General features: G+C 37.0%; 1 protein-coding gene across 12 annotated transcripts in view; it reads right to left on the bottom strand.

The window, feature by feature from the left end:
- The window catches only part of LOC18445684 (Met-10+ like family protein / kelch repeat-containing protein), a 73,196-nt gene that overhangs the window by 29,713 nt on the left and 16,294 nt on the right, over window positions 1-27,189 (bottom strand). For all 12 annotated transcript variants that reach the window (XR_016049329.1, XR_002282911.2, XR_016049328.1 and 9 more), the window contains exons 2-4: window positions 26,409-26,599; window positions 16,193-16,490; window positions 618-1,017 (exon numbers count right to left, since the gene is read on the bottom strand). Coding sequence is in view for 4 of the 12 variants with exons in the window: in XM_006855817.4 (XP_006855879.1) it covers window positions 618-1,017; window positions 16,193-16,490; window positions 26,409-26,599 (889 nt within the window). In the remaining 8 variants the exon portion in view is untranslated. The remainder of the gene's footprint in view (window positions 1-617; window positions 1,018-16,192; window positions 16,491-26,408; window positions 26,600-27,189) is intronic.

Below are 27,189 nucleotides of genomic sequence, written 5' to 3'. Positions count from 1 at the left end.
GTTGCTTTAAAATTTCTTTGAAAGGAAAATTCTCTATAAGCGAGAGAAGCCCTTAAAGGATATTATTTCTCACTTTGTTTTGGAGAATTTGGTCGAGTTTGCTTAAAGAAGGCACGCACATTCAGTCATATAGCCCACATGAAGGCCCAAAATGCGTCCTTAGACAATTTATTTTTCAAAAAAAAAAATCTTAAGAACATTATTTTTTTTTTTAAATTGTCAAAAAATCTTAAGAACATTATCAATTCTTAAGAACAGTTTTTTTTTTTTTTTTTGAACTGTCAAAAAATCTTAAGAACATTAGCCCATATGAAGATAACAATACATGGCAATTCTCAAGGTGAAAATGGAACAAACTTGGAAGCTACAATTGAGGCTACTCCTCAAGCATGTTGTAAACTATCCAGCATTACACACATAAAGATGTCTCTAAACATAAACATGGTCCTGATTATTTTATTGCGCAGCAGATTACAACCCACTAAGCCCCCAATGCCATGTTATGATCAGAAAAAAGGAAATTACTGAAGATTTCTACTCGAGACATTTCCCAAAGAATGTCCACAGAATAATATGTAGTAATTATGGAAAGAACAAAATTTTTGCTTAAGAAATACCTCGCATGGAACTCACTACCAGAACAAGCTAACTGTTCCCATCTATTTTCATCTACATGAAGGACCCATACATCATCAAGAATTTGTATTGGATCACCTCGGCCTCCAATAATAAATACGTGGTTTCCAACAACTGACAATGTGTGACCGATGCGTGGAGATGGTGGGCCTGATACATTTATCTTTTTTAACAAGCCTACTTTAGGGTCTAGAGTGAAAGACTCATTTTGGCGAGCATGTCGCCCTAAACCTCCAAATCCACCAAAAACCAGGATTTGCTTAAACTTTGTAGTATCTAATACACAAGCAGAATGGCCCCAAAGGAGAAGCTTCTCAACCAGTTCACCAGAGATCACCAGTTCATTGACTGAAAGGCCATGCTGAAGAGAATTGGATGACCCTGAAACAGTGTCCAAAATCCAAAGAATCATCATGTAACTCCAATAATAACATGAAACATATTAAAACCCTGAAAGCCATCAACTAATAAATGAGGAAATAAACCTTACCCATTCATCCAATGTATTCTCAAACACAAATTTAGTCGAATATAATAAAATTGCAATCCCTAGTCTCTCTCTATATAATGGCCAAACGGTTTCTTCACATTCTATTGAATGTTATCCAAGTTTGCTCACAATCTAAAGAAAAATATGTCTAGTACAAGATACAATACCTATATTTCTTTGAAAAGAGAATGTCTATGCAACGCATTTTCCTATGTTAATCAATTAAATTAACTTCAAAGTGATACATAAACTGATTAGAACCTAGTACTTAATTACCAACCATAAATAGAAATTTAATCAGTGAAAACTTGCTATGTTTTAGATAACCTCACCCCTAGTTTTGAAATCTCTGCAGATACGATCATAAGGCTATATGAGTTTTTTTTCTGAAAGTGGCGACAATATATTACCAAATTATATAAGGTACAAAAATTCCTCACGAGAAGTAAGACCAATGGCATCCCAAATAACGGGTAATCTTATATAAAAAAATGTCCAGTATGAACAAAAAAGAACAAAGAAGACGTAAGAAAGTGAGGGAGGGGAAACAAGAGAAGAAGAGGATAGGAGGATCAAAGAATAATTTGGTAGAAGTGAGAAGGGAAGGAGGAAAATTGATGGAGAAAGGGTTAATAATAGGGAGAAGGAGGAGGAGAGAGAGCCAAGGAAGAGTTTTCCGGTGCGAGAAAAGACAAGGTGAGGGAGGAGGGATAAAGAAGGTGGGGAGAGGAAGAGAGAGACGTGTGCACCTCTGCAGAGGCAGTTCACCTTGAAAGGTGCATTATAAAAATGTACAAGTTCAAAAGAGGTATGGAAAAATCTTTTTTTTTTTTGGTGGGGTGGGGGGGGGAGGGGTTCCATAGGGGGAACAACTATCAAAAAAGAATAGTGGCCACCCATAAACCGGGTGCTCAGCTATAAGGAAGACAATAAAAGAGGAATGAAAGATGTGGCTGTGTAGAATTCCAGAGTTAAATTCAAAAATTTCCTTGTTTCCGTTATTAATAGCTGAAATTTCTACTTATAATTGCTAGAATATAATGTAAAAATAGAAATAAAGTCTAAGATATTTAAATCTTACTGCAAAAAAAAAAAAAAAATTTATTGGAAAATGAACCTGAATCTACAACTTAGGAAGCAAATAATAATCAAAATCAAAAGAACAAAATACATAAAACTAGGAAGACTTACAGAAATATTGCCTAGGTTACCCCCTTAGGACTTAACACAACCCACACCCGATCACCTGACTGATGGCGCACTTGATCCTTAAATCTACCAATCTGAACACCCTTATTTGAAGACTATATGGTAGAGAGCATGGGTCTCAATTAGGGTTTCTTAGGCCCTTTTCAATCCCTGGGGCATGCCACTAAGTGGCGCCTCCTAACTTAATCTAACGTTGGGCGTGCCCCCTTTCTACGCTTTTGAGTGGTGCGTACAACCCCAATGTGCTATGGAGGTGGGGTGCTACCTAGAGAAGAGCGACAAAGCTAGAGAGAGAGATAAATGTAAACTGTGTGGAGAAAGAGAAAGGAGAGAGAGAGAGAGAGAGAGAGAGAGAGAGAGAGAGAGAGAGAGAGGGCATAATAAGTTTAAAGAAAGAGGAGGGGTTTCCCTCCTTAAAGGGCTTTACGGGCCCTAGGGTGTTCGAATCAAATCAAGATTCAACAATATCTAAAAAAATAAATTAGGTAATCTATGAGGTGAGAGAGATAAATTATCTGAGCCATCTATCCCTGAAATCAACCATCATGATTTAGAGAAAATTTTAGGAATCTTATCCCTTGAATCTTTTGACCCATATCTTGATAAGATAGACTCCTAATTTAATGCATTCCAATTAAAATAGGAGTCCTAGTCCAAGTAAGAATCCTAATCCAAATAGAATTTGTAATTTAATTAGGAGTTTAAATAAATTTTATTACGAGTTTTGGTCAAACTAGGAGATCTAGTCTAAGTAGGACTTCTAATTTAATTAGGTCTCTTTAAATAAATAATATATTATTAAGAGTTTTGATCAAACTAGGAGTCTTAGTTCTGTAGGACTCCTAACTCAATCAGGGCTCGTAAAATAATATTTTAAATTTTATTAGGGGCATCTCACTTTGAGTGTGTGTGTGAGACATTTGGCCCTTATGGGCCCCAATGGCCACCGTATGTGGCCTACCCATTTGTGGGAGCTGGGCCCATGGCACCCCCACGTGGATCCCACATAAAATCAGGCACGTTCTAAATTATTAAATTTCAATATTCCCCTTCTAGGTCTTTCACAGTAGAAAAAACAATTACATAATTAATAATTAAAGCTGAATAAATAAATATTTCTAAGGTTCTTAAAACACATAAATACTTCTAGAAGTGGTTTGGTACAAATAGGTCAACAATAACGACTGTTAGGGCATTCCACCAATGCCAGGATCCATGATCCACATCTGTCCTCAAACCAACTCAACAAGACCAATGACCCAAAGTCATGGGTAGGGACTCATGATTGGCCTGTCAAAGTTAGTCAATAAACAATGGAACAATAGTCCCAATATGTAGTTTACAGGTTCTTCCTCTTAAAGAGCAAGTCAGATGCACATATCACTACAATGCAAAGGGGCCTCTCTATGCGGTCGTCATATGTATAAGCCGAGCAAAAGTTTTGTTTTGAGGGTTTGACCCTTGCTCTCACAGGCCCATAACCGCACAAAGGAAACCACGAAGCTCTCCTAGCCTACAAACCATCATTGGACATCTCTCCAACCTCAACATGGGATGACCCACTATAAAACCTCAACGGTAGTGCTGATGCCCAAGGGAAAGGGTGTTTGGATATGACTCGGGTAATAGACCGCCTAACCCTAGGTCAACCACCCAATTATGCTCTCTCATTGAAGTGTACAACTCACTATATTTATTATATTTACATGCGGTCACAGGCTTTAAAGGCTAGAAACCCCAATATCTCCCACTTGGCCTTTGAAAGATGTACAATCACTCCCTCTCACTCTCTCTCAAGCCCATCCTGTGTACATTCTTGGCAAACACATTTGCCACAAGCCCTTTGGTCAAAGGATCAGGCACAATCACATCTGTAGGGAGATAAGCGACCTCGATATCTCCTGCTCGGATCTCATTGCATATGTGGTAATACTCCGCATTTATATGCTTGGATTTCTTATTAAAGCATGGTCCTTACCTACACAAATTGTTGCCTGGTTGTCGCAAAAGATCCTCACACACGAGCACTTTACCGGTTCAAATCTAAGCTTAATTAGGAACTTCTTCAACCAGACAGTTTCTTATGTAGCGAGACAACAAGCCATATACTATGACTCCATATTAGAGAGCGCAACGACGTCCTGTTTCCTTGAGCACCAAGAAATGGCTCCACTAGCTAGTGCGAAGATATTTTCGGATGTGGACTTCATCTCATATGGCTCACCATGATAATCCACATCTAAATATCTTGTATCTGAATATTTGGGCCCATAAGTGAGCGCGAGATTAACGGTTCCCATCAAGTATTGCAAAACTCTTTTTATTGCATTTTAGTGCTCCATGCCTAGATGACTATGGAACCTACTAATCAGACTCATAGCAAATGACAAGTCCAGTTTCATCTCCAAAATAACATACATCAGTAACCCAATTGCGCACTTCTGTATGTGATTCTCTGCATGGCATCTTTTTCTTCTGTTCTTGTGGGACACATGGCTAAGCTAACTTCATATTCTTATCAATATGGGTCAACATGGGCCTACAATTATCCATTTCAAATCTATCCAATATTTTCTTGTAGTATGTCTCTTGAGATAGCTGAATGGTTCTCTCTCTTCGGATTCACGTTATTTTAATTCTCTGAATATAAGAAGCCTCTCCAAGATCTTTCATGTCAAAGTGTTGCAATAAGAAAGCTTTTGTTTCCACAACAAGACTCATCGAAACAAGACTCATCGAACTATTGACAATTTGCATGTCATCAACATACAGGGAGATAAACACAATATCACTCCCATTCAAACCATTGCAACAAGCAAGCTTTTCCTTGTTGATGAAGCCTTTTGGCTGCTTCATATAAATTTCTTCTTCTAACTACCCATTCAGAAAAGTTGTCTTTACATCCATTTGGTGGAGTTCGAAGTCAAAATGGGCTGTTATGGCTATGAGGATCCTGATGGACGGGAACTTAGCTACAACGAAGAAGGTCTCATTATAGTATGTCACTTCTTTTTAAGTAAATCCCTTGGCCAATAATATGGATTTGTACTTTTCTAGCTTCCTTTTTGAATTCAATTTCTTCTTAAATATCCACTTGCAGCCTATAGGTTTTCTATCAGGACGTAGCCTTATCAGATCCCAAACAAGGTTTTGTTTAATTGAGTAAACTCATCAATCACGACGTTTTCCCACTGATTCTTTTCTGGACAAGTTGTGCGGTTTCTTGATAGGATCATGGTTCACGCAAGGATTCTTCTTCAATTCGCTCATAATATTCTCCTAGGAAGGTAAAGAAATCAGGTGTTCTCCTAATACGATTACTTCTTCAAGGACACGGTGGTTAGGTGTCTCGAATCTCATCCATGTCACTCATTAGCGCACAAATATCTGCTTGCTTATGAGTGGCACACCCCTTAAGGATCTCATCCTCAAGGAAGTGTGCATCCCTACACTCCAAGACTGCCCCTGTGTCTAGGATAGCTAGTATCCCATACCATGGTGTGGTTATCCTATGAAGATGCACTTAACGATTTTTAGGTTCTAACTTTGTTTTGTTTTGGTGAGGTACTAGGACATGAGCTGAGCATCCCCACACTCTTAAGTGGTCAAGGGACAGAGCACGACTAGTGAGTCTCACGAGGAGTTCGTGGAATTGCTTTTGTAGGAGTCCAGTTAAGAATGTAACCGGCTGTTAACATGTCCCATCATGCTCCTCATCATTTCTACCATGGTCCTATTTCGTATCTCAGCCACCCTATTTTGTTAAGGACTGTATGGCATAGTATATTGGTGCATGATATCATGCTCAGTTAAAAAAACTCCTTAAATAATTGCAAGGAACACTCACTGTCTCTATCGGTTTTAAGGACTTTAATTTTCAGGTTTGTTTGGGTTTCTGCCTCAGCTTTATACTCTATGAAACGGTCTAGGGCTTCTGATTTTTCACTTAACAAGTATACATGGCCAAAAGGGAAGTAGTCATCTACAAGTAGCATCCTTAATTGTTTGTCTCTCATAAGCACTGCCTCTCGGTTTAGGTGGGGGGTTCTCTATGAGCAGCAGACTAAGTCCTTCATCAAAGAGGACATAAACCTACCTTTCTCTTCCAACTAGCATGGTTTTTCCATAGAACCTTTTGGTCTTCAAAAATTCAGCCATAAAACCTTTGATGGCCAAGTTTTTGACTTGAGAAAAAGAAAAAAAAATCCCTAAATGAGGAAATAAAGAGAGGGAGGGGAAACGAGAGAAGAAGAGGGTAGTATGATCAGAGAATAATTTGGTAGAAGTGAGAAAAGGGAGGAGGAGGAGGAGAGAGAGAACTAGGAAGAGTTTTCCAATGGGAGGAAAGAGAAGGTGAGGGAGGGAAAAAGAAGGGTGGAGATAGGGGTGGCAATGGACCCGAACCCGGACCCGAACCTGACCTAGGACCCACCGGTATATCCGACACATGTCTGGGTATGGGTCCAACATTTGGACTTGGCAGGTTACGTCCAGGTCCAAATTTGGGACTCAAACACTATTCAGTTCTAGGTCTGGGTCCGAGTCTGGTTGGACCCGACCCATACTCGACCCATACCCAAAACCTATTGGAGATAAAATACTTCAAGCCATATTCATTTGGGTGTATTAAGAATTGAATATAACTCGTAGTCATCATTAGCTACTAAACGAAAAATCAGACAGCTTGAAATCTAATGGTGGGTGATTGTGACCTTGTTGCCAATAATATGAGTATATGATGGTAAAAGAAGGGCAAAAGAAAAAAAAGAAGCTCATAATGAGGGTGGCAATGGACCCGACCAAAATCGGTACCTGACAGGATAGACCCAGGACCAGATGGGTATGGGTATGGGTATGGGTCCAACTTTTGGACCCAACGGGTCGGGTCTGGGTCCAAAGCTTGGACCTTGATACTATTCGGGTTTGGGTCCGAGTCCAACCGGACCCGACCCGTTGCACCCTTAGGTGGAGAGAGGACAAGAGAAAGGTGTGCACCTGTGAAGAGGTAGTTCACCTTGAAAGGTGCATTGTAAAAATCTACAAGTTCAAAATAAGTAAAGGGAATGCTTTTTTTTCTCTTTTTTTTGTTTTTTTTTTTTTTAGAGGGGGAGGGGGGGGGGGGGGGGGGGGGGCGGAAGATATCCATAGGGGGAACAACTATCAAAAAAGAATGGTGGCCACCCACAAAATGGGTGCTCAGCTAGAGGGAAGAAAGTCAAGAGAGCAATGAAGGATGTGGCTGTGTAGAATTCCAGGGTATAAACTCAAAAATTTCCTTGTTTCCTTCATTAATAGCTGGAATTTCTACTTCCAATTGTCATAATGTAACGCGGAAATACAAAGTTCAACCAACTACCGCCTAGGATCTTTAAATCTTACTCCAAAAAAAAAAAAAAAACTTTATTGAAAATGAAACTGAACTAACAACTTCGGAAACAAATGGAAATTAGAACAACAACATAAATAAAACTACGAAGACTGACTAAAATATTGCTTAGGGTTACCCCTTAGGACTTGATACACCTCACACCCGATCACCTGACCAATGACGCGCTTGATCATTAGATCTTGTTGAATCCATCAATAAAAAATTGGGAAGCACCTTTGGAACACCCTTATCTAAAGTCTATAAGGCTGAGAACATGCGTCTCAATTAGGGTTTCTTAGGCCCTTTTCAATCCTAGGGCATGCCACTGAGTGGCACCCCCTAGCTTAATCGAGGGCTAGGCATGCTACCTTTTCTACCCTTTTGAGTGGTGCGTAAAACCCCAATGTGGTTATGGGGTTGGCATGCCAGAGAGGGGAGAGAGAGAGCTAGAGAGAAACGAAAATTACATGGAGATGAGAAAGAACGAAGGAGAGGGAGAGAGAGAGAGAGTGTTGATAAAGTGTAGAGAATGAAGGTGGGGTTTCTCTTCTTATATAGGCCTCAAGGGCCCTAGGTGTTCGAATCAAATAAGGATTCAACAATATCTAAAAAACAATTTAGATAATCTGTGAGGTGAGAGAGAAATAATATGAGTCATCCATCTCTGAAATCAACCACCATGATTTAGACAGAATCGTAGGAACCTTATCCCTAAATCTTTTGACCTATATCCACTTCTTGATAAGGTAAACTTCTAATTTGATTTGAATTCTAATTAAAGTATTAGTCCTAGACTCTTAGTCCAAGTAGGAATCCTAATCCAAATAATACTCCTAATTTATTTAGGATTTTTTAAACAAATTTGAATTAAGAGTTTGATTAAACTAGGAGTCCTAGTCCAAGTAGGACTTTTAATTTAACTAGGAGTCCTAGTCCTAGCCCCAACATTAGCCTTCAAGCAAGTATGACAGTGGCTGACTCAACGAGGCCTGCACAAATGAAAGACAAGATAAAAAACAGTGGCTAGACACCAGGGAACAGGCTTCTCTTTATATTGGCGTTATCCCCTTCCACAAGAAGCTCTTCCCCCATGTAGGTTCGTCGAACCTAGAAAGACCCTTAAGAAAGAAACCGGCCGCAGCCCAAGTAGAATCACATGTGCCAAGTAAGTCGTTGAAGAAAGAGATGATGTTAGCCACGCAGTCACCAAAGATCCCATCCAAACCGCATAGTCCTGGGTTACCCAAAGAGCAAACATCGAAGTTTAATTTAAATTAGGGGTGTGCTAGTCGGATGATCAAGAGGGCTAGGAAGGATTGAACTTGATAATTTCACCGCAATGAGAGATGAAGTCTGCCTTGGCAAAATGTTTCACTGGTTTCTAGTTGGATGCCCAAAAAATAGTGAGGTTTTGAGCAGAATCTGCAATGCTCAGAATAGAATTGTGTTTTATCTCTGATTATCCTCAAGTTACCTTCCAAATTGACCAAAAAATAGCCATGAGTAAAGGAAATCCCAATGGCAAGGTACGAGGACAGAAGTACGAAGATAAAGGCTGAGTAATAGGCTCTATAAGTTAATCTGGTAAAATAAAAATTGAGATTGGAACCTCGTATTGCTAGTTCAAAAAGTCAAACTGAAAAATAGGATAAATTCAAAGAAAATTAATGTAGATATCCATATAATTTTTCAACATCTAAAAAATAGCACCAAAATTTTAAATTTACACACGTCCCTTCTTTCCTTTTTTTATTTTTTCCAAAATGCCCTTGGTTCGGATCATGAAGTTCTAAAGCAATTTGTTATTTTTTCCTTCATTCCAAGTTTGGAACTCCAAGTCCGAACTATTTCTTTTTTTGTTAAAATTTTGGTAAGGAACTTGGAGTTCCAAACAAAGTTCTTAGGTTAAGTTCGGAAATCCAAGTTCGAAATAGAGATCTTGACCAAAAAAATTTGGTTCAGAACTCAACTTTAGAACCCATTTTATTTCATTTTTTAAGTGAACATCGGTGGGGAACTTTTGAAACTTTTAAAATGAGATTTTTAACCAAAAATTTCATTCAAAACTCCAAGTTCTAAACCAAAATCGTAACCAAAAGGCCAGTTCGGGACTTGGAGTTCAATGAAGGCAAAACAACAAGAAGTTGGTTCAGAACTTCTAGTTCTGAACTGAGGGCATTTTGGGGAAAAATAAGAAAAGAACAAAAACAAAGGGAAATGAGAAAAAAAATAAAAAATTTGGGGATTTTTTTTAAAGATCCCAAAAATAAAGGGAAATTTATTTTAATTTCCCTTAGTTCAATAGAGATTCAAGCAAAAGGCAGTTGTGTCCAATCAGATTAACAATACATAAATATTAATTTAGGGAAATTTATCAAAATACCTGTGGAGATGAACTAAATAACATTTTACCCATAAGGTTTGATTTACTTTCAAGTCATGATCATGAGTCTTTTGATGAGTCTTTCGAAATTAAATCAAACCTTATGGGTAAAATGTTATATAGTTCATCTCCACAAGTATTTTTATAAATTTCCCTTAATTTTATTAAAAAATGACACCCACACCAGTGGATTTCTGTAATAAAGCCATGGTTTAAGAAGTCAATTGCTGCAACAAATGGATGCTGTCATTCAACAAATCAACTGTTGCCATTCAAATCTCATGTATTTTTCACCAATAAGACCAACAGGTCCTTTCCCAAAACATTTCACGTTTCCTTGCAATGTCACTTTGGGATTTCATATTGCACTTAGAGGAGTCCATAACCTCTAGATATACTAACCAAAAAAAAATGCAACGGTAGGGCATAAATTGGGCTTTCACTGTATTAAACATATTTATTAAAGGAAAACAGATATCAAACCCTCCGCCACTCTCATCATTCGCATGGAGCCCAAAGTTCAAAGAAAATCATATGTTTTAGAGCATCCTCGTGCTCAGGTATGCACTCATAATCAAAGATGAACATATGTTGAAGAGCATCTACGTGCCATCCATGAAGCAATGAAACTAAACTTGATCAGTGAATAGTCACTATAGTGTTAGACCTTATCAAATTAAGAACATGTCCATGACAACATATAAAATACAATGACTGGAAAAGGCTGCAGAGTTCCCACCAACCCTCCAAACTGTTTGGGGCACTATTCAATCCAACAAATTGTATTGTGGAATGGACAGGTCAGCTTCTGGAAGTTACATGCAGGGATATTGACACATCTAGAAATGCATGGGCTTTTCCACTTCACAATAGCTCTACCAAGAGGGCCAAAGATACTATGGCACTCCAAAGATTATTATGTTATTCTTCTTATAATGAATCAACCTGTTGATCTCTGTTGTATATCATACTTATTTAATTTTTGTAACTTGTCGGAAAATTTTACATTCTTGACCAGAAGAAGGAGCATAGTTCCTAAGACAGCGTCTTTTTCTTTCTTAATGATCAGTAACAATTTATTTTATTAAATTAATAAAAAAATAATAGAGATGTCAAAATGACAACTCAATGACTAATGATCCCACTCTACAACAAAAAATTCTCTAGCAACCGCACTATTCCTGAGTGCATCCACCACATCATTTGCCTCTCAGAAAATGTTGAAGAACTGGGCACTAGTATATCAATAAAAAGTCCATAAAATATCCTCCAAAATCTTCGTAGGACAGGTGTGTCACACCTCACTAAATGGATCACATCAGGCCTTCACCTTCAACTAGTATTGTCATTCCTGTAAGATATATCATTCCTGTAAGATATAGCTTGATCGCAGAAGAAGTTTCATTGCCACAGTAACGAGCAGCAACCACATTTACCTATCTAAAAGACGGATGTCTGTCTGGCCCATACTAGTTGGAAGTGGGAGGAACAAAAGGTAGACCTATAGCAGGATGTTATTTGTTAAGAGTTTCCAAGTTCAGGAGCTCCTATACAATAAATGCATAAATACAGAGAAAATTCAAAAATAAAATATTAATCATAATTTTGAAAAAATATTTAGCTGCAATATGAATATATTTCTTCTTTGTTTTGAGTGATGCAATATTAATATATTCCAGTTAAATGATTATACTTACAAATATTACTCATAATATTTGGGAATAATAACTTAAATTTACTTGTGTCTTCTCATATATAACTATGCTGCAGATATTTATTTGCTCTTGCATTGTAAATGATAGATAATATGTCAGTCAAAACATTTAAAAGTCCTACCACTTTCTTCACATATCTTCCTACATATCAGTAGGGAAAATAAATAAAATAAAATAAAATAAAGGATGAGGTAAGGATAGAAAAAAAATATGCAACTACTTAGGGAGAGAGATAAAGATGGTAAAGAGATCATTCCCTCTCTTGTACAGATTTTTTTAAAAAAGAAACAGGGCAAATTCCTATAGCAATTTGAGACAAAGTTGGACAAACCGTTCCCTACATTAAATGCTATTTGGAAGGCCTAGATTTAAAACTCAAGACGCAAATATAAGAATTTCTTTCCCTCTAAGTTTATGGAACATGGATTATGATAATTACCGTTTTATATTTCCATTTATTGCTTTCTATTTTTATGGATATGCATTTATTGCTTTCCTTTTCTATTTATATGTATCTAATGCTTCTTACCCTTTCAAAATGTAACTTGTTGAACGACTCTTAAAACACTTATAGGATATCCAGGCCCTTAAAAAATTTATAATTAAATTTTCAAAAACAAATAATTACTAGAAAATGGCTTTGTACCAAACGGGATTCATGGCCATTGAGGCGCATGTGATGCAAAAGAAACATGTGCACCACCACATACATGGCCCACATGTGCCATAAGTTACCTTTAACCCCATATATTTAACTTTCTTAATGTATTGGAGAGGGTAAAAATATACTACCAAAATAGTACTATGGAGAGAAAAACATACATAATTCCACATAAATACTCCTCTACTTTGAGAACACAAAACAATTTTAAGACAATATTTGAGAAAAAAAAAAAAAAAGTCTCCCTTCAAAATAACAAATTTGATGCTACTATAATTATTAACAAAAGAAAAAATTGAAAGAGTATGGCAACATGCTATAAGATAATGCATCACTTAAAGCACTCCATGTGTGTGATAACCAGTGGTTTAAAAAACGGATCGGGCACCTTAAAAACCCATCCGGATCGGTGAATCGGCGATTCGGATCGGGAATCGATTGAATAGGTCGGATTAAGCCAGAAAAAAAATCCAAAAAAATTATTAAAATTCATTGCAAATGTTGTTTTTTAGGAATCCAATAAGAAATGGGGGTACTACATTATTAACTTTCATTTTTTCAATCAATTTGCGAATACTGAGATCTTCTTTCCCTATATGAACTTATGTTAACCATTAAATTCACATCACACAAAAGAAAAATCATAAAATTATCATGGATGAAGTATATAATCATACATGGACAAGAAAAATATGGTACTTGTTGTATTACCTTTTATTTTATTTTTTTGACAAGAAATACTTGTTGTATTACTTTTTATGTTTTTGACGAGATAAATAAGAAAATAACAAGAAATACTTGTTGTATTAAGAAATACCTTTTATTTATTTTTGACACTAAGTACTCGTAGTATTTTTTATTTTTTTTGATGAGAAAAATAAGAAAATAACAAGAAATACTTGTTGTATTGAGAAATACCTTTTATTTTTTTTTATAAGAAATACTTGTTGTATTACCTTTTATTTATTTTTTGACAAGAAAAATAAGAAGATATTGTATTACCTTTTTTTTTGCTTGTTGTGTTACCTTTATTTTTTTTTTTGACAAGAAAAATAAGAAAATGCTGGGTTTTTGGGGTGCCCGATCCGGGGCACTGATCTGTTTTTGTAATTATAATATAGTATTATAACCATTAATTATAATATAATATTATAATATTACATCAAAATAATTTTAAAATATTAAAAAACACTTTCATATAATTTAAAAATAATTTTAATGTATATAAAAATAATTATATTGACATAAATTTAACAGAATTATATTTAAGTTATTAACATAAACAAACAACAATTTCATATAATTATGTTAATTTTTGTAAATTATTATTCTTGTGGACATTGATTGCGCATAAAAGTAAACAAAATTGACGAACGATCACTTTAGTTGACTAAAGATCACCCTCACGGACCACGTACTTTATTAGATTGAGGTCACAATCACATAGAGCAATCACGTAAAATATTTATCAAGAATATTCATACATTTTATGTATCAACATAAAATTTTTTGCATTAAAAATTTATCAATAAAAATGAAAAATACAATTTAATTTCTCATGATAATCAAAACCCGGTCCCGATTTTCACGATCTTTCATAAAATCACAATTTTTCAAAAAAATTGATCATCAAAATTTCAACTTTTAAAAACCACAGCCACAACTCCATTTCTTAAGAATTGAGCAATAAAAATTGCTTAATCTGACAAATTACACCCAAAATCATATGAAGAACAATATTACCTTAAAAAAGCCTCTAATATAATTCATATTGGTGCTTCAATTCGTCTCAAATTTGTAGTTTGGTGGGAAAAAAAAAAAACCTAACTATTCTTGACAAAACCGTGACTCAAAATAAAAAATTCATTACAAATCGACCAAAAAAAAGAAAATAAGATACAAATATTCGTGAATAACATCATAAAGAACTAAAACCCCATGATATGAACAAAACATTTGCTAAAAATTGATCGGAATCGATTAAATGGCGGAAAAATACATGTTTTTTCTGAAACTGTGACTTCAAATCCAAACTTCACTTGTAATCGACCAAAATCAACAAAAATGGTGTACACTTTCTGCTAAATAACATAATCACGAGTAATTACCCTCTGATTTCACAAAAAATGGTGGCCTATTTCTTCTGTAATCCAATGAATGGCGGAAAACCTAAAAACGCAGACGCAAACTGAAAACAGTGACTCGAACTCAAAATCCACCTCAAATCGAACAAAATAGATAAAATTGGATACATTTTATGATGAATAACATTATAAAGAATCAAAGCCCTATACTATGAACAAATTATTTGCTAAAAATCAATTACAATCGATTAATTGGCGGAAAAAATGAAGTTCTTACCTGTTTTTCCGCAACCGTGACTTCAAACCCAAATTTGACTTGTAATCGATCAAAATAATCGCAAATGCTGAATAATTTCTTCTCAATAACACTCTCAAGAGTAATAACCCTCTGATTTGATAAACAATACTGCCCTATTTTGTTTGAAATCTAAGAAGTGGCAAATAACCTAAAAAAACTTGTTCTTCACAAATCCGATGATTTGTGATCTAAATTCGAGCTTGCAATTCCAATATAACGACTAATAAGGCTGAAAAGTGATAGATAAAGCCTGAAATATTTGATCCAAAGCCTGCAAAAGAAAAAAAATCATCAAAAAAATCCAAAATTTGATGATACATCTGGCTTTTCATTGTTCACCCGTGTTTGCTACAGTGACTCGAGCGGTTCGCTGTTCCGAATAGCCTGGTTCTCTCTAGACACAGACGAGTTTGTGCTATGTCGTGGAATCGGCACGGAGGTGCCGATTCCCGTGTCGAACCGGGCGAGTCCGGTTCGACTAGGCTAGTTTTGAAACGCTGGAGCTAACCATGAAGTCACATTTCACCTCCCAACTAACCCAATAGAGTCCATAATCCCCATAGCTCACGATTGGCCGCCAAGACGTCAATGGACTACAACGTTGCTTATAAATTTCCAATGTCCCCCAAGGACAAATCATGAGAACTAGACATATACATCAATCAAAAGGTGTGGGGTTCTTGTCCTACACAAATGTGTAGACCACCCAAGTTCCACCAAAGGGTGGTGCGTCGAGCTTTTGACCAAGACTCTACACCCTCACAGGGGAGTGCGTCTTCCTCCAGGCTCACAACCACCATGCTCACTCAGATCTTGACAAGGGATGGCCCTTAAACCCTCTATATATTAGGCTTCATGCCCCTCTGGAGTCCAAGGTCTTTGGGTACTTCAACTCCTCGGCATAAGTCTAGATCCCAAACTATAGAGAGAGTCCTAAGGTACTCATGCTTGTATGACCTAATGCACTCCCCTCATGGAGCAATCCACACTCCCACCAAAATTGAGATGACTCTCGTCATTTTCATTAATGGCATGAGTACTTACATGGGAAATACAAGACCCTTAAAGGCCATAAAAAGCCCAACAATTTTCAAACCATTTCATGTTTGCATTTCATGATACGGCAAGTGACCTTTGTCATAATGCGTCTTTCCAGAAAGCAACAGAAAGGTTTATGTTTGTTTACAAGAGTTGAGAGTATCTCAAAACCATGGTGTATTAATTGCATTAAATACTAATAATGTGGTGGAAGATAAAAGCGACAGCATAATGAAAAGGTTCCATATTTATTATGTCGATCAGGGAAAAGGTCCCACATAATTGCTTATCTATTCTATTTGTAGATTACCAGAATCATGTCCTGTTTCTTCTCTATCCAACTTGCAGTGCTCAATTTCTGAATGATATGACAGCAATATGCTACCCACTGAAAACTTCCTGTAATCATAAGGATCTTCATCTTCCATATGCATATTCGGAGGTTCAGCTGCACAGGCAGCCGGGATATCTTTCTCAGACGAACTCATTTCACATAAAATATCAGTTTGCTTGGATTCAAGATCAGCAAATTTGCTTCGTGTCATGGAGGAGTAGCCTTGTATTCTATCATGAAAATCTTTCTTACTGTCAGCTGAACCTGGTGACCCCTGTGTAGATGCCAGAATGAACAAACATCTTATGCACAAGATAAAGAAGCAGCCTAAAAAGTACACAGAAACAGTGTTTTGATGTTCAGATGAAAAATCTCAGAACTACATGTGTGTATTCCATTTATATGAATGACTTATTGACAAGCCTGTGATAAAGTTATACTATAATTCAAAGTGATCAGCAAAAGAAATCCAGATTATCAGATAACTTTGATGTTTATGCATACAGAAATCTCAGCAGCCCATAATACCCGAAATTACAGCAACCTTGCTGCCCTAGCAGTCACCCATGGATTGTCACATACTCTAGTGGTTCAGGCACTCCAGCAACCTAGCTAATTTCAGGAAGCAAAATCTAAAAAAAAAGGAAGAACGCCATTCAGGAAAGCACACCTTCTACAGCCCATACTTCTCCAAAAACACACAGTCCAAATAACAGGCCAAAATCCCCTATCCATGATCAAGAGGTAGGTCCAGTCACGGGTACTCAACAACACCTCCATCCAATCAGAACACCAAAATGGTATATGGCCTCCATTGAACCCATAGTTTGGTTTCCTTTAGGAAAAACTGCAAACCTATAGCTTCAGACATGACATTCTCCTAAAGTTTCAATTGTTACGAAAACAAAACAGAAGCAGTCCAACAATAGTCATTACAGAGGAAGGCCTCTGATTTACCTACAACTCAAAAGGTCCCAGAAGATGAGCTACCAGCTCACCCACAAGTACGGGAATGGACTTGCAAACCTTTGGAACAATTTATAAGATGATCTGAAGACCATCTCGATTGGACTTAAAGTAGAATTGCGATCATAGAGATCTTCTTCTTTTTTTTCTTTTTCTTTATTGATGTTGGGGAATGATATCTCTCTTTGGTTTTTGCTTGGGATTTTTCTTTTTTTTTTTGGTGGGGGGGGGGGGGGGCGGCTAGTGTTAAGTAATAGCAAAACCCTATCAAAAGAACTTCCCATACATGCCCAACTTCTTTTTAGAGGATTCTGGAAACCCTTGGGAGAAAAGTCGGAGCCTTCGATAACATTGAGATTTGGGATCCTTCCTAGTGAATCAGGGGAAGATAAATGAGTTAAACCTTTTTTCATTCTTTTTTTTTTTCTCAATATTAAGGACAACATTAATCACCAAAAAGCACAAAACAATGAATCCACAATGGAGACCAAGGTCCACTCCAAAGTACCCCATTGAATCATTATGATCCCATTTCATATTCAAGGCTTGAGACCATAGTTGTTGGTTCGGGATTGAGTTCGTGATTGGGCTCAGGGCTGTTGGATCTTGATAGGTTAGAAGCTCCCCATAATTAAGATCGTTGTCCATAGAACCTGAAATTCAGGGAGCTCATTCCCTAGATGCTAGGGGGATTGGTCTTATTTTTAGGGATCACAGGAAGATATTTGAAAAGATTGAGATCCTTCTACCAAGAAATTGAGGTCCTCTACTAGCCTTAAATAAGGTTTCTTAGTATAGGAATTGAAGTCCTCAAGTGTCCTTAGCCAAGGTTCTCCTAGTAGTGGAGGTGAGGTTCCCATGTAACCTTAAATAGGATTCCCCTAGTAAATAGAATAGAATTCCCTGAGTTGCCTTTCACCAGGTCCTTATACAGGATTTGAGATTCTCAATATTGGGTTTTGTGACCTTTAAAGGCCTAGAGAGCTTATAAATATGATATTTTATAGTGGAATACGCACTTCAATGGGAGTGTGTGCGTTGACTAACCAAAGGTTGAGCGGTTTATGGCCTCGATCATGTTCAAAACCCTTATCCCTGGGCATGTGGCACTACTGAGAAGGGTTCACATTGGGTCATCCCTTGTTGAGGTTGGAGAGAAGCCCAAGGATAATGTTTGTAGGCCAGGAGAACAATGTGGTCTCCTATGTGTGGTTGTAGGCCTGTGAGAGCAAAGCCAAAACCTCAACAAACTTTTGCACGGTATGTACACATGACATCTGCATTACTAGGAAGCAGCCCTATAGAGGGACACGTGTACATGTACATAGAGAGAGCCTTTTTTGCATTCTACGATTATGGTCCCACTATTTATAGTCCAATTTTGACAAGCCAATCATGAGCCCGTGCTTTGAGACTGTGGGTCAGAGGTGTCTATTGGCTTGGATAAGAAAATAGTAATGGATCATGGTTCTTGGGTCAAGCGGAGTGCCTTTATTGTCGCTAATTTTGATCTATTGGTATCAATCCACTCCTACTATATTTTATTTTGGTATTATAAATATTTGTATGATCTTTAACTATTTTTTCAAAATTTTTAAATATTATTTCCGAAATAATATTCATCCAAAGGGTATTTCTGAAATTTTCAAAACTTAAAATAACACATGTGGGACCAAGGATCCACCCACATGTATGTGTGTTTCGTTTATGTGTGGGGACCACTTGCCACCCCCTAATGGGCAACGCCCAATTTATTTGCACGCGACTTTTCTAGGAAAACGATGCCCATATTTTTTTATTTTTTGTTTCAAAGTTTTAAATTAGTTAAAAGATATGAAATCTTTTAATTTTGAATGAGATTTGGTTACCTATTCTAATAGGAGTTTTAAATTATAGATTATCCTTGATTTCCTAAAAGATTATAGGACATCTAGATAATGACAAGACTGGTTATATTTTAAATTTAAAAAGGAGCTGGATTTGGGTCAAAATATAAGGGGATAAAGTTCTTATTTTCTACCCAAAATCATGATGGCTAATTTTGTGGGATGGATGACTCTGATTAAATTTCTCTCACGCCACAGTTTTTTTAATTATCATAAAGGTCTGCTTAGAAAATAAAGATAAGGCATACCTAAAGAAATCCTATTCAAATTAGGAGATAAATTTCATTCTATTTAAAGGCATTTTTTTAATCTCTTTCAAGAGGATGACAAGCTCTTTCACTCCCATGCAAAAGATTCCTCTCTCTCTCACGTCCAAGTTTTCTCTGTCCATCACGTTAAAAATCTCTCCCTCTCTCTCTTTTCTCCGCGCCACAATTTTTCTCTCTCTTTTCTCCTCCCTCTCTATACCCCATAGGGAGCCATGCCACCCTCTCTCTTGTTATGTGTCTCAACACCCAAAAAAAGGTGGTGCTATAGTGAAACTAGAGCAAGGGTTTGTTGTATTTTAAAAAAAAGAAGGGAGAAGCCTAACCAAGAGAGAGATCAACTCACAAATTCAGCCCTAGTTTGTTCCTATAGGGTTATAGAAATCCGAGTTAAGTTTTTGAGCTCTCTAAAACCCTAGATTGGAAGGTACCTGAAAAGCTTCCCCCAAAATTTTCAGCCACACCTAAAGGACTAAAAAGTGTGGCATCAGTCAAGGAATTGGATGTGGGGTGGATCAAGACCTATAAGGGTAACTCCAAGAATTTTCTAGTAAGTCTTCCTAGTAGTTTCTAAAACAATTTCAGCATTATTTCTTATTTTTCTGTGCATTTTCAAGAACATATATTGTATTAAAAATTATAGTAGAAGTTTGTTTTAACCTCTTAGATTGTTTTTATTTCTTTTGGGAATGAAAATAAAGATCATAGGTTGTATCTAGGGTGTTAACTTTAATTTACAGCAATATATAATGGGTATATGTAAGTAGAATTCAGGTATATTGAATAAAAAAACAAGAACTTTTTTGAATTTAGTACCTTGAGTTTTACATAGCGCCACTCCTTCCACTCAATGCCCACAAACCTTGTTCCCCTAGTATTAGAATTGACGTCCTCGAGAGACCATGATGCATCTCTAATCTTCTTGGCCCTATTGAATTCTTTGAGTCAGGAAGCTCCTTTAAGCACTACTTTTTCAAAACTAGGATTCGAGAGCATAAAACAAATTTGGGCGTGCCCCTCTATCAACCCTGCGGATGGCATGCCACACCCAGCCCTATAGGGTGGTGCATACCATCACTTTTTGGAACAAGAAAGACAGAGAGAGAGAGAGAGGTGTGGAGAAAAGAGGAGAGATAGGCTAGAAAATTTCATATGCTGAGAATGAGGGCTACCCACCATTTATAGCCTCCAAGTGGTTCTATGCATACCTATATAATTTAGAATTCATCTTGGACATAGGAGTCCTAGCTAATTTGTGAGGTGGGAGAGAAACAAATCTAGGCCATTCATCCCATGAATCAGCCATCATGATTAGGGAGGAATCTAGGAACGTTATCCCATGATTCTTTGATATCAACTTCTAGCCAACCTACGACAAGACCAATCATAAAACCATATTCTATCTTGAGCAAAACTTCCTTTTCTCTCATAAAGAGATTGTAGGAATTCAAAGTCGAAGAGAATTGATAAAAAAACAAAAAGATTTGAAATAACATTTTTTTCAAACATAAAATATTCTCTACCTCCACAAAATATTCTCTAACCCCACAATATATGAACTATAAATATTTTTCAAAGATTTCGTAAGGTTTCCTTCCTTAATAAAACACTTTTATTAAAGACAATTTAATCCTTAACAAAAATGAAAAGACATGGGCCTCCTCATTAGGCTAGGACGGGTGGGCCATATGGGCCCCACATCCCACACCCATGTGGGGCCTCCAATATGTGAGGCTGGGACCTTGGCCCCCACATGGGTCCCACAATGTCCCTAGAATTTTTGGCATTAAAAAAGACACCTTTTTAAGATTTTTTATTGCTGAAAATGATTTTAAAAATCCTTAACAAAAATGAAAAGACATGGGCCTCCTTATTAGGCTAGGACGTGTGGGCCATATGGGCCCCACATCCCACACCCATGTGGGGCCCCCAATATGTGAGGCTGGGACCTTGGCCCCCACATGGGTCCCACAATGTCCCTAGAATTTTTAGCATTCAAGAAACACCCTTTTAAGATTTTTTATTGCTGAAAATGATTTTAAAAATCCTTGAAAATTTTCTAAAAATCACATAGTCATTTTCGAGTTGAAACTAAGAATTCTAGAAGTGGACTTGTCGCAATGGATCGAGAAAAGTGAATGTCAATGCATTCCACCCGACCCACTAACAATGGTTCTTGAATATCTTTTCAAACCAACCCAATGAGACCCATTGTCTAATATAGGGGCTCATGATTGGCTCATCAAAGCTGCCCAATAAATAGTGAAGGCCCCTCCCCCCCCCCCCCACCACCACCACCACCACCACCACCACCACCACCACCACCACCAAGAATAAGTCACATCCACATATCACCATAGTGCAAGAGGAACTCTTTCTATATAAATCTACATGAATCCCTTTGAAGAGCTGCTTACCAGTTTGCGGTGTTATGTGTATATGTTGTGTAGAAGTTTGTTGAGGATTTAGCCCTCGCTCTCACAAGCCTACATCTGCACCAGGAGACTAAGAAGCTCTCCTAGCCTACAAACCATCCCTAAGCATCTCTCCAACCTCAACAAGAAATGAACCTCTTAAAACCATCTTTGGCAGTACCATGCGCCCAAGGATAAAAAGTTTTGGACATGACCAAGGTCATAGACTGCCTAACCCTAGGTCAAGAAACCAACGCATACACTCCAACTGAAGTGTATAGAACACTATAATTATTTATTTACCTGCTCGCACAGGCTTTAGAGGCCACAAACCCCAACATAACAAAACACCCCAACTTGTACACTTTACTGTTTTATTTCCAGCTTTCAAGAAAGCATGTTCCCATGAAAGTATAAGATATCAAAAAAGACTCCTAAGAAAAAATCTAGCATGATATATTTCCAAGTAAAACCAAAGTTTCTCTATGCATAGGCAAATGAAGTATTCAGCATGCCAGGATTTATACAAAGCTATTTTTGTGCAAGTGCATTCATTCTCGGTATGTAATCATTAAAATAAAGGATTGACGAATATTACAAAATTAACTAAGCATACAATAAACATGGGATAAAATCCTATAACTTAAGATGTTAACAATGAAATCCTATGTATCAATTAGTATCGCCAAAATTTGGATATCCCATATAACACAAACCCTGCAAAATATTATTATATATTTTTTGTTATGCTAAGCTCAAAAAGTAAAATTAAGGTCTTCCTGATATTATATTAAAACCATATGAACTGCTTTCAATAAGATGGCTTCAAATTCTTGAGTAGAAACAAATTACACACTTATATGTATCTAAGAATAAATAAAGAAATAGAAGAAACTAATAGAAATGAAAGGAACATATTCAAACCCTTAAACATTGTCATAATCTTATAGTTATTCAACTCCTATTCCAATCCATCGCTACAACAGTTTATTTTCCGATTCATACAGCTTTACTGGATCAAAATCAGTCTCCATGGTTAAGCATAGGAACTCTAGGGTTAGTTTTGGACTTTTATTACAACTTACTATTTATAACAAGTTTGTAGAAGTTCTTTAATCCCTACAAAGAGTAAGTACTGCTTTCATTGCTGTAAACAGAAAACCAGCAAGCCGAAGACATTGAATTACCTACCCAGATCGAAGATCTTCAAGCTTTTATTCAATAGAGATGCTGAATCTGTACTTTTGAGAGCAAGAGTTTTGGTTCTATAGAAGATGGCAACTAGGGTTTGGTCCACCCCTCTCTCTTCTCTTCAATGGCTCCCACATAAGGATTTAGTCGGGTGTGTGACCCCTTTCCCATTTAAATTAAGGGTGCGGCTTGTGTAGAACCGAGGCTCTAAACAATCAAAGTAAAGCGCACCTTCAAACAGTCTCGAGAAATGTAATTTCAATACTGAAAATTTTGTGATAGCCTTAAAATATATTTTCATCTTTAATTATAAAATTTAAAGCTTCAAATATAGTGTAGATCGAGCAGATCTATGAAAACATGAAAACCTTGAAAATTGATGGTCCAAAAATGCGTTACAAGATGCACAATTTCTAAAACTTGAAATCCATTTTTTTTCTCATGTCCATGCATCTTGACGTCGAGATGATCAATTTGAGGATATTTGGGCATCAAGACAAGCTCTTCTAGTGAAATTTTTGAGGTGGGCTTTAATTTGATTGTTTAGAGCCTCAGCTCTATATAAACTTTTTCTTTAAATTTATTCATAAAAAACACCGAGACACAATGTCCCTAGCCTCTTGAGAGAAGACACCAACCCAAAAATAAGTGTCTGTGTGTAATCTATCGAATCTCTTTCGATCAAGATCCACCCATCAGCCCCAACATCTTACGAGGCTCAATCTATAAAGCCCTGGCAACCTGCCACAGTGGTCCCACCACTGCACCTCACTCTTGTCATTGACAATCCCCCCTTTGACGAGGAATGCCCCTCAATGCACAAGTCTGTCTATATGTGCAAAAGGTTTTTTGCAAAATATGACTTAACCCCAAACATGGTTTGAAAGAATATTTAACTTGCATTGAAAAAAAAAACACCACTCCAAAGAACACTCAAGGAACCCTAAAATAGACAATACCAAGAATGGCCCTGGTATAATACAAATATGGCTAGCAATAGGCCGGGTCGGCACAGCCCTCAAAAAGTAGGGCTTGGGCCAAAACCTGTGGCCTAAGGGCCAAGCTAGGGCCAGTGCCAGCCTGGTTTGACCCAGCCAGGCACTCTTTTTTTCGTGTTTTTTACTTTGACTTTTCTTCATTTGTTTTTGGCTTTGCCTGGTCGAGGCCCCTATGGGGACAAGGGCTGGGCCAGCGACAAGGCTGGCCCAGCCCATTGCCACACTTACATAGAAATTGTACAAATAAAATTAATAAAATCCCATAAAATTACAATAAATAGAAGTAAAAACACTTTCAACAAATTCAGAGTATTCATGGCACTGTAGTAAAATTACCAAAATACCATTTTAAATTAAAAATGTGATCTCAAAATATTTTAGGTTTCTAAAATGGGTTCAAATGACTTGACTCTCCCTGCAAACAAGTTTGAAGACTCCGGGACTTAGACCCATTTGTATGTCCTTCCACACTATTAAAGATACGAGATGCATGCCTATTTTCAAATCATGCACATAATCCATCCATACAAGTGGCACTGTGTTCTGAATTTGGTGAATCATAACAATCCATGCACACTACCACCCAACTCCCGCATCTGTCACGTTATGCGATCTGTGTGCTTTGAGCATGGACTCAAAGCAATAGTTTACCCATCCTGCTAAACACCAAGATCTAGAGTCCTAAGGCTGAACACAATATTCTAGTGAGAAGCTCTTCGCAAACACAATCCCCCCCTCTAGCCAAGTTCACATCCTCTAGCCAAGTTCACATCTGCCATCCTTCAATCGAGTTTGACTCATAGTGAGGGATTCACGTATGCCACCTCAAGGCACCAAATCCTTAGGAGGTCAATTGTGAAAAGTTTCAACCACATCATCCCCAGCAGTCTGAGGAAACGTACTAAATACTATATATACTGATCAATCCCAATGGCTCACTCCATATACCAGTACACTATTAAGCATTCATACACATGGGAATGAGGAAATCACATCCCTAAGTGAAAGCATGTAGGCATAGAAAGGATAACAGGAAAGACCACAATTTTATAATTCAATTTGATAGGTTCAAAGTCCAAGTATATGGCAAAAAAGAAAAGGAAAAGAGACCAACAGAAAATGTCTTTGAAAGCCACATTCCTACATCTGGCCCATGCATGGCCACCAGAGGGCTGAAATTTCTTTGCCAAATGGATTTTTTTTTTTTCAGGGAACTGATCAGAATTCAAATACATTAAGAGGAAAGCAACCAAAAGACAAGAAGAAAGGGTATCTACCTACCAAAAGAAAACCATGTTGCATTTTCTATTACTCCACGTATTGTGTGCTTACAAATTCAAGTGTTTTATAAGGGGGAAGCAGATTGCAATCTATGTTCGAAAAGATGGCCACCCAGGCGGCCGGGAGGTCTCCCAGGGCCCTTTTGGCGAAGGCTGAAATTACACAAAGCATGACACACTAAATATAAAAAACTAAGGCATACCAATGTTATTAAGACTTTCTCCTTTGCTGGAAAGGGTTATTAACCGATACAACAGTGTCATGCAGGTTCAAGAAGGGAAAGTCTCTCGTCCACATGATGTGGACCAACAAGCACCCTTCCAACGGTTCAAATTAGATAATGTCATATCCAATGGCCAAACTCTAATTTCGCTTTTTATTATATTTTTAAAAATTATATTTAAGTGAAATTTAGAGTCTAAATTAATTTTTATAAGGGGGAGACCAGTGAGAATAGTAATAAACTATTTTGAATAAAAAAGCCCAAAGTACCCTTAAATATGTTTCGGTCAATATCTTTTTCAAATATCTTTTTTATTATTTTTATTTTGTTCCCCACATAAGAATCAATTTACATCCCAAATTTCAGATAAATATAATTTCAAATAAAAAATAAAAATGCAATTATTTTATAATATTTGGATGAGGTTAGGTTCAATCTAAATTGTTGAAGCTTGTGCAGCACCCTACAAACATCCACATGGTGTGAACACTATACCATCCCTTTCAAGAATTACGTGCCCACATCTGGTTTTATGGATTTAACGAGGTCAGGTTCATCTGAACATAACTAGGGCCATTTCAGCAGCATTTGAAAATAATAATAGCTAGTTTGCTGGCAGCATGTGCTTTAGTCAAAATTCAGTTCAGGTGCGAACAATATTTGGCATTTGTGCAAGAGGGATCAAGACCGATATTTTCAGTTTCTCGCACTCACAAAAGATGGCACTGCAATGAAGGGCTCAAATGACATCCATAGAGACCAATTGTACAGGACTATTTAATAGAGAGCAATTGTTTTTTTATCTTTAACATTAACTTTAATAGAGTGCAATGATTAAAGGACTACTAGAGTCACATTCACTAAAACAAGTACTAGCACATAAACACAAATATAATATTACTATAACTATCAATGATGATCAGTATCAAATTTCTTTTGATGTTGCTGATCAGTATAAATATGATACCTTCATATGTAACGCCTGAAGGAAAGCATCAGTCCTCCTCTTATTCTCCTCAAATTTCTCATTAGCAAGACCAACTAAGAATCTCACATACTCTGACGAAACCATGAGCCTACCAAGTTGTCCTAATGGCACCTCCAACCGAATGGAGCATCTTATTGACACCATAATTCTCCTCCCAATACCCGTTATACCTAAATAACAATCATCAGAAATTAATATGCAAGTTGATGCCCTAATCTTTCTATCTACATAGAAAGATAAAACAAGAGAGAGTGAGAGAGATCAACAACTAAATGTAATATTGGCAAAAATCAAGTTTTAAAGCAGAAACGAAAAAAAAGAATTATATATTACCCAATCTCAACATCTAAAAATCGAAATAAGCACACAAAAAGATCGTAAAAAGATAAAGATCGATAAACCAAAAAAGGTGAATGAAACGAGGGGAAATAATGATATGATGGAGTTCCAGGTTGCAGCTCTATCCCTTAAAGAGATAATAAGCAACTAGAGATGCCGGTTTCAACCTATATATGCCACCATTTTAAAGAGCACTCCATGAGTAATAGATACCCTTCACTGTATACCATTGGATGCTCTATACATAAATTCCTTCTTTTAGGTCCCCATGCATGAAAGCATTTTCAGCATCCATCTGTGACAATCATGGGCTACTGCAAGTAATCAAACACCTCTTGCCCTATTTTCACCATAGGACTAAATGTTTCATCATAGCCTGGCTCGTTTTCTTAATAACTGATGGGGTGTCAAGAGGCCTTGC

This window comes from Amborella trichopoda, chromosome 2 (genome assembly GCF_054954075.1).
Source record: "Amborella trichopoda isolate Santa Cruz 75 chromosome 2, AtrichopodaSantaCruz75HAP2 v2.0, whole genome shotgun sequence".
Classification (NCBI taxonomy): domain Eukaryota; kingdom Viridiplantae; phylum Streptophyta; class Magnoliopsida; order Amborellales; family Amborellaceae; genus Amborella; species Amborella trichopoda.
The sequence above is the reverse complement of the archived record's forward strand: the minus strand, read 5'-3'. Positions and strand labels throughout refer to the sequence as shown.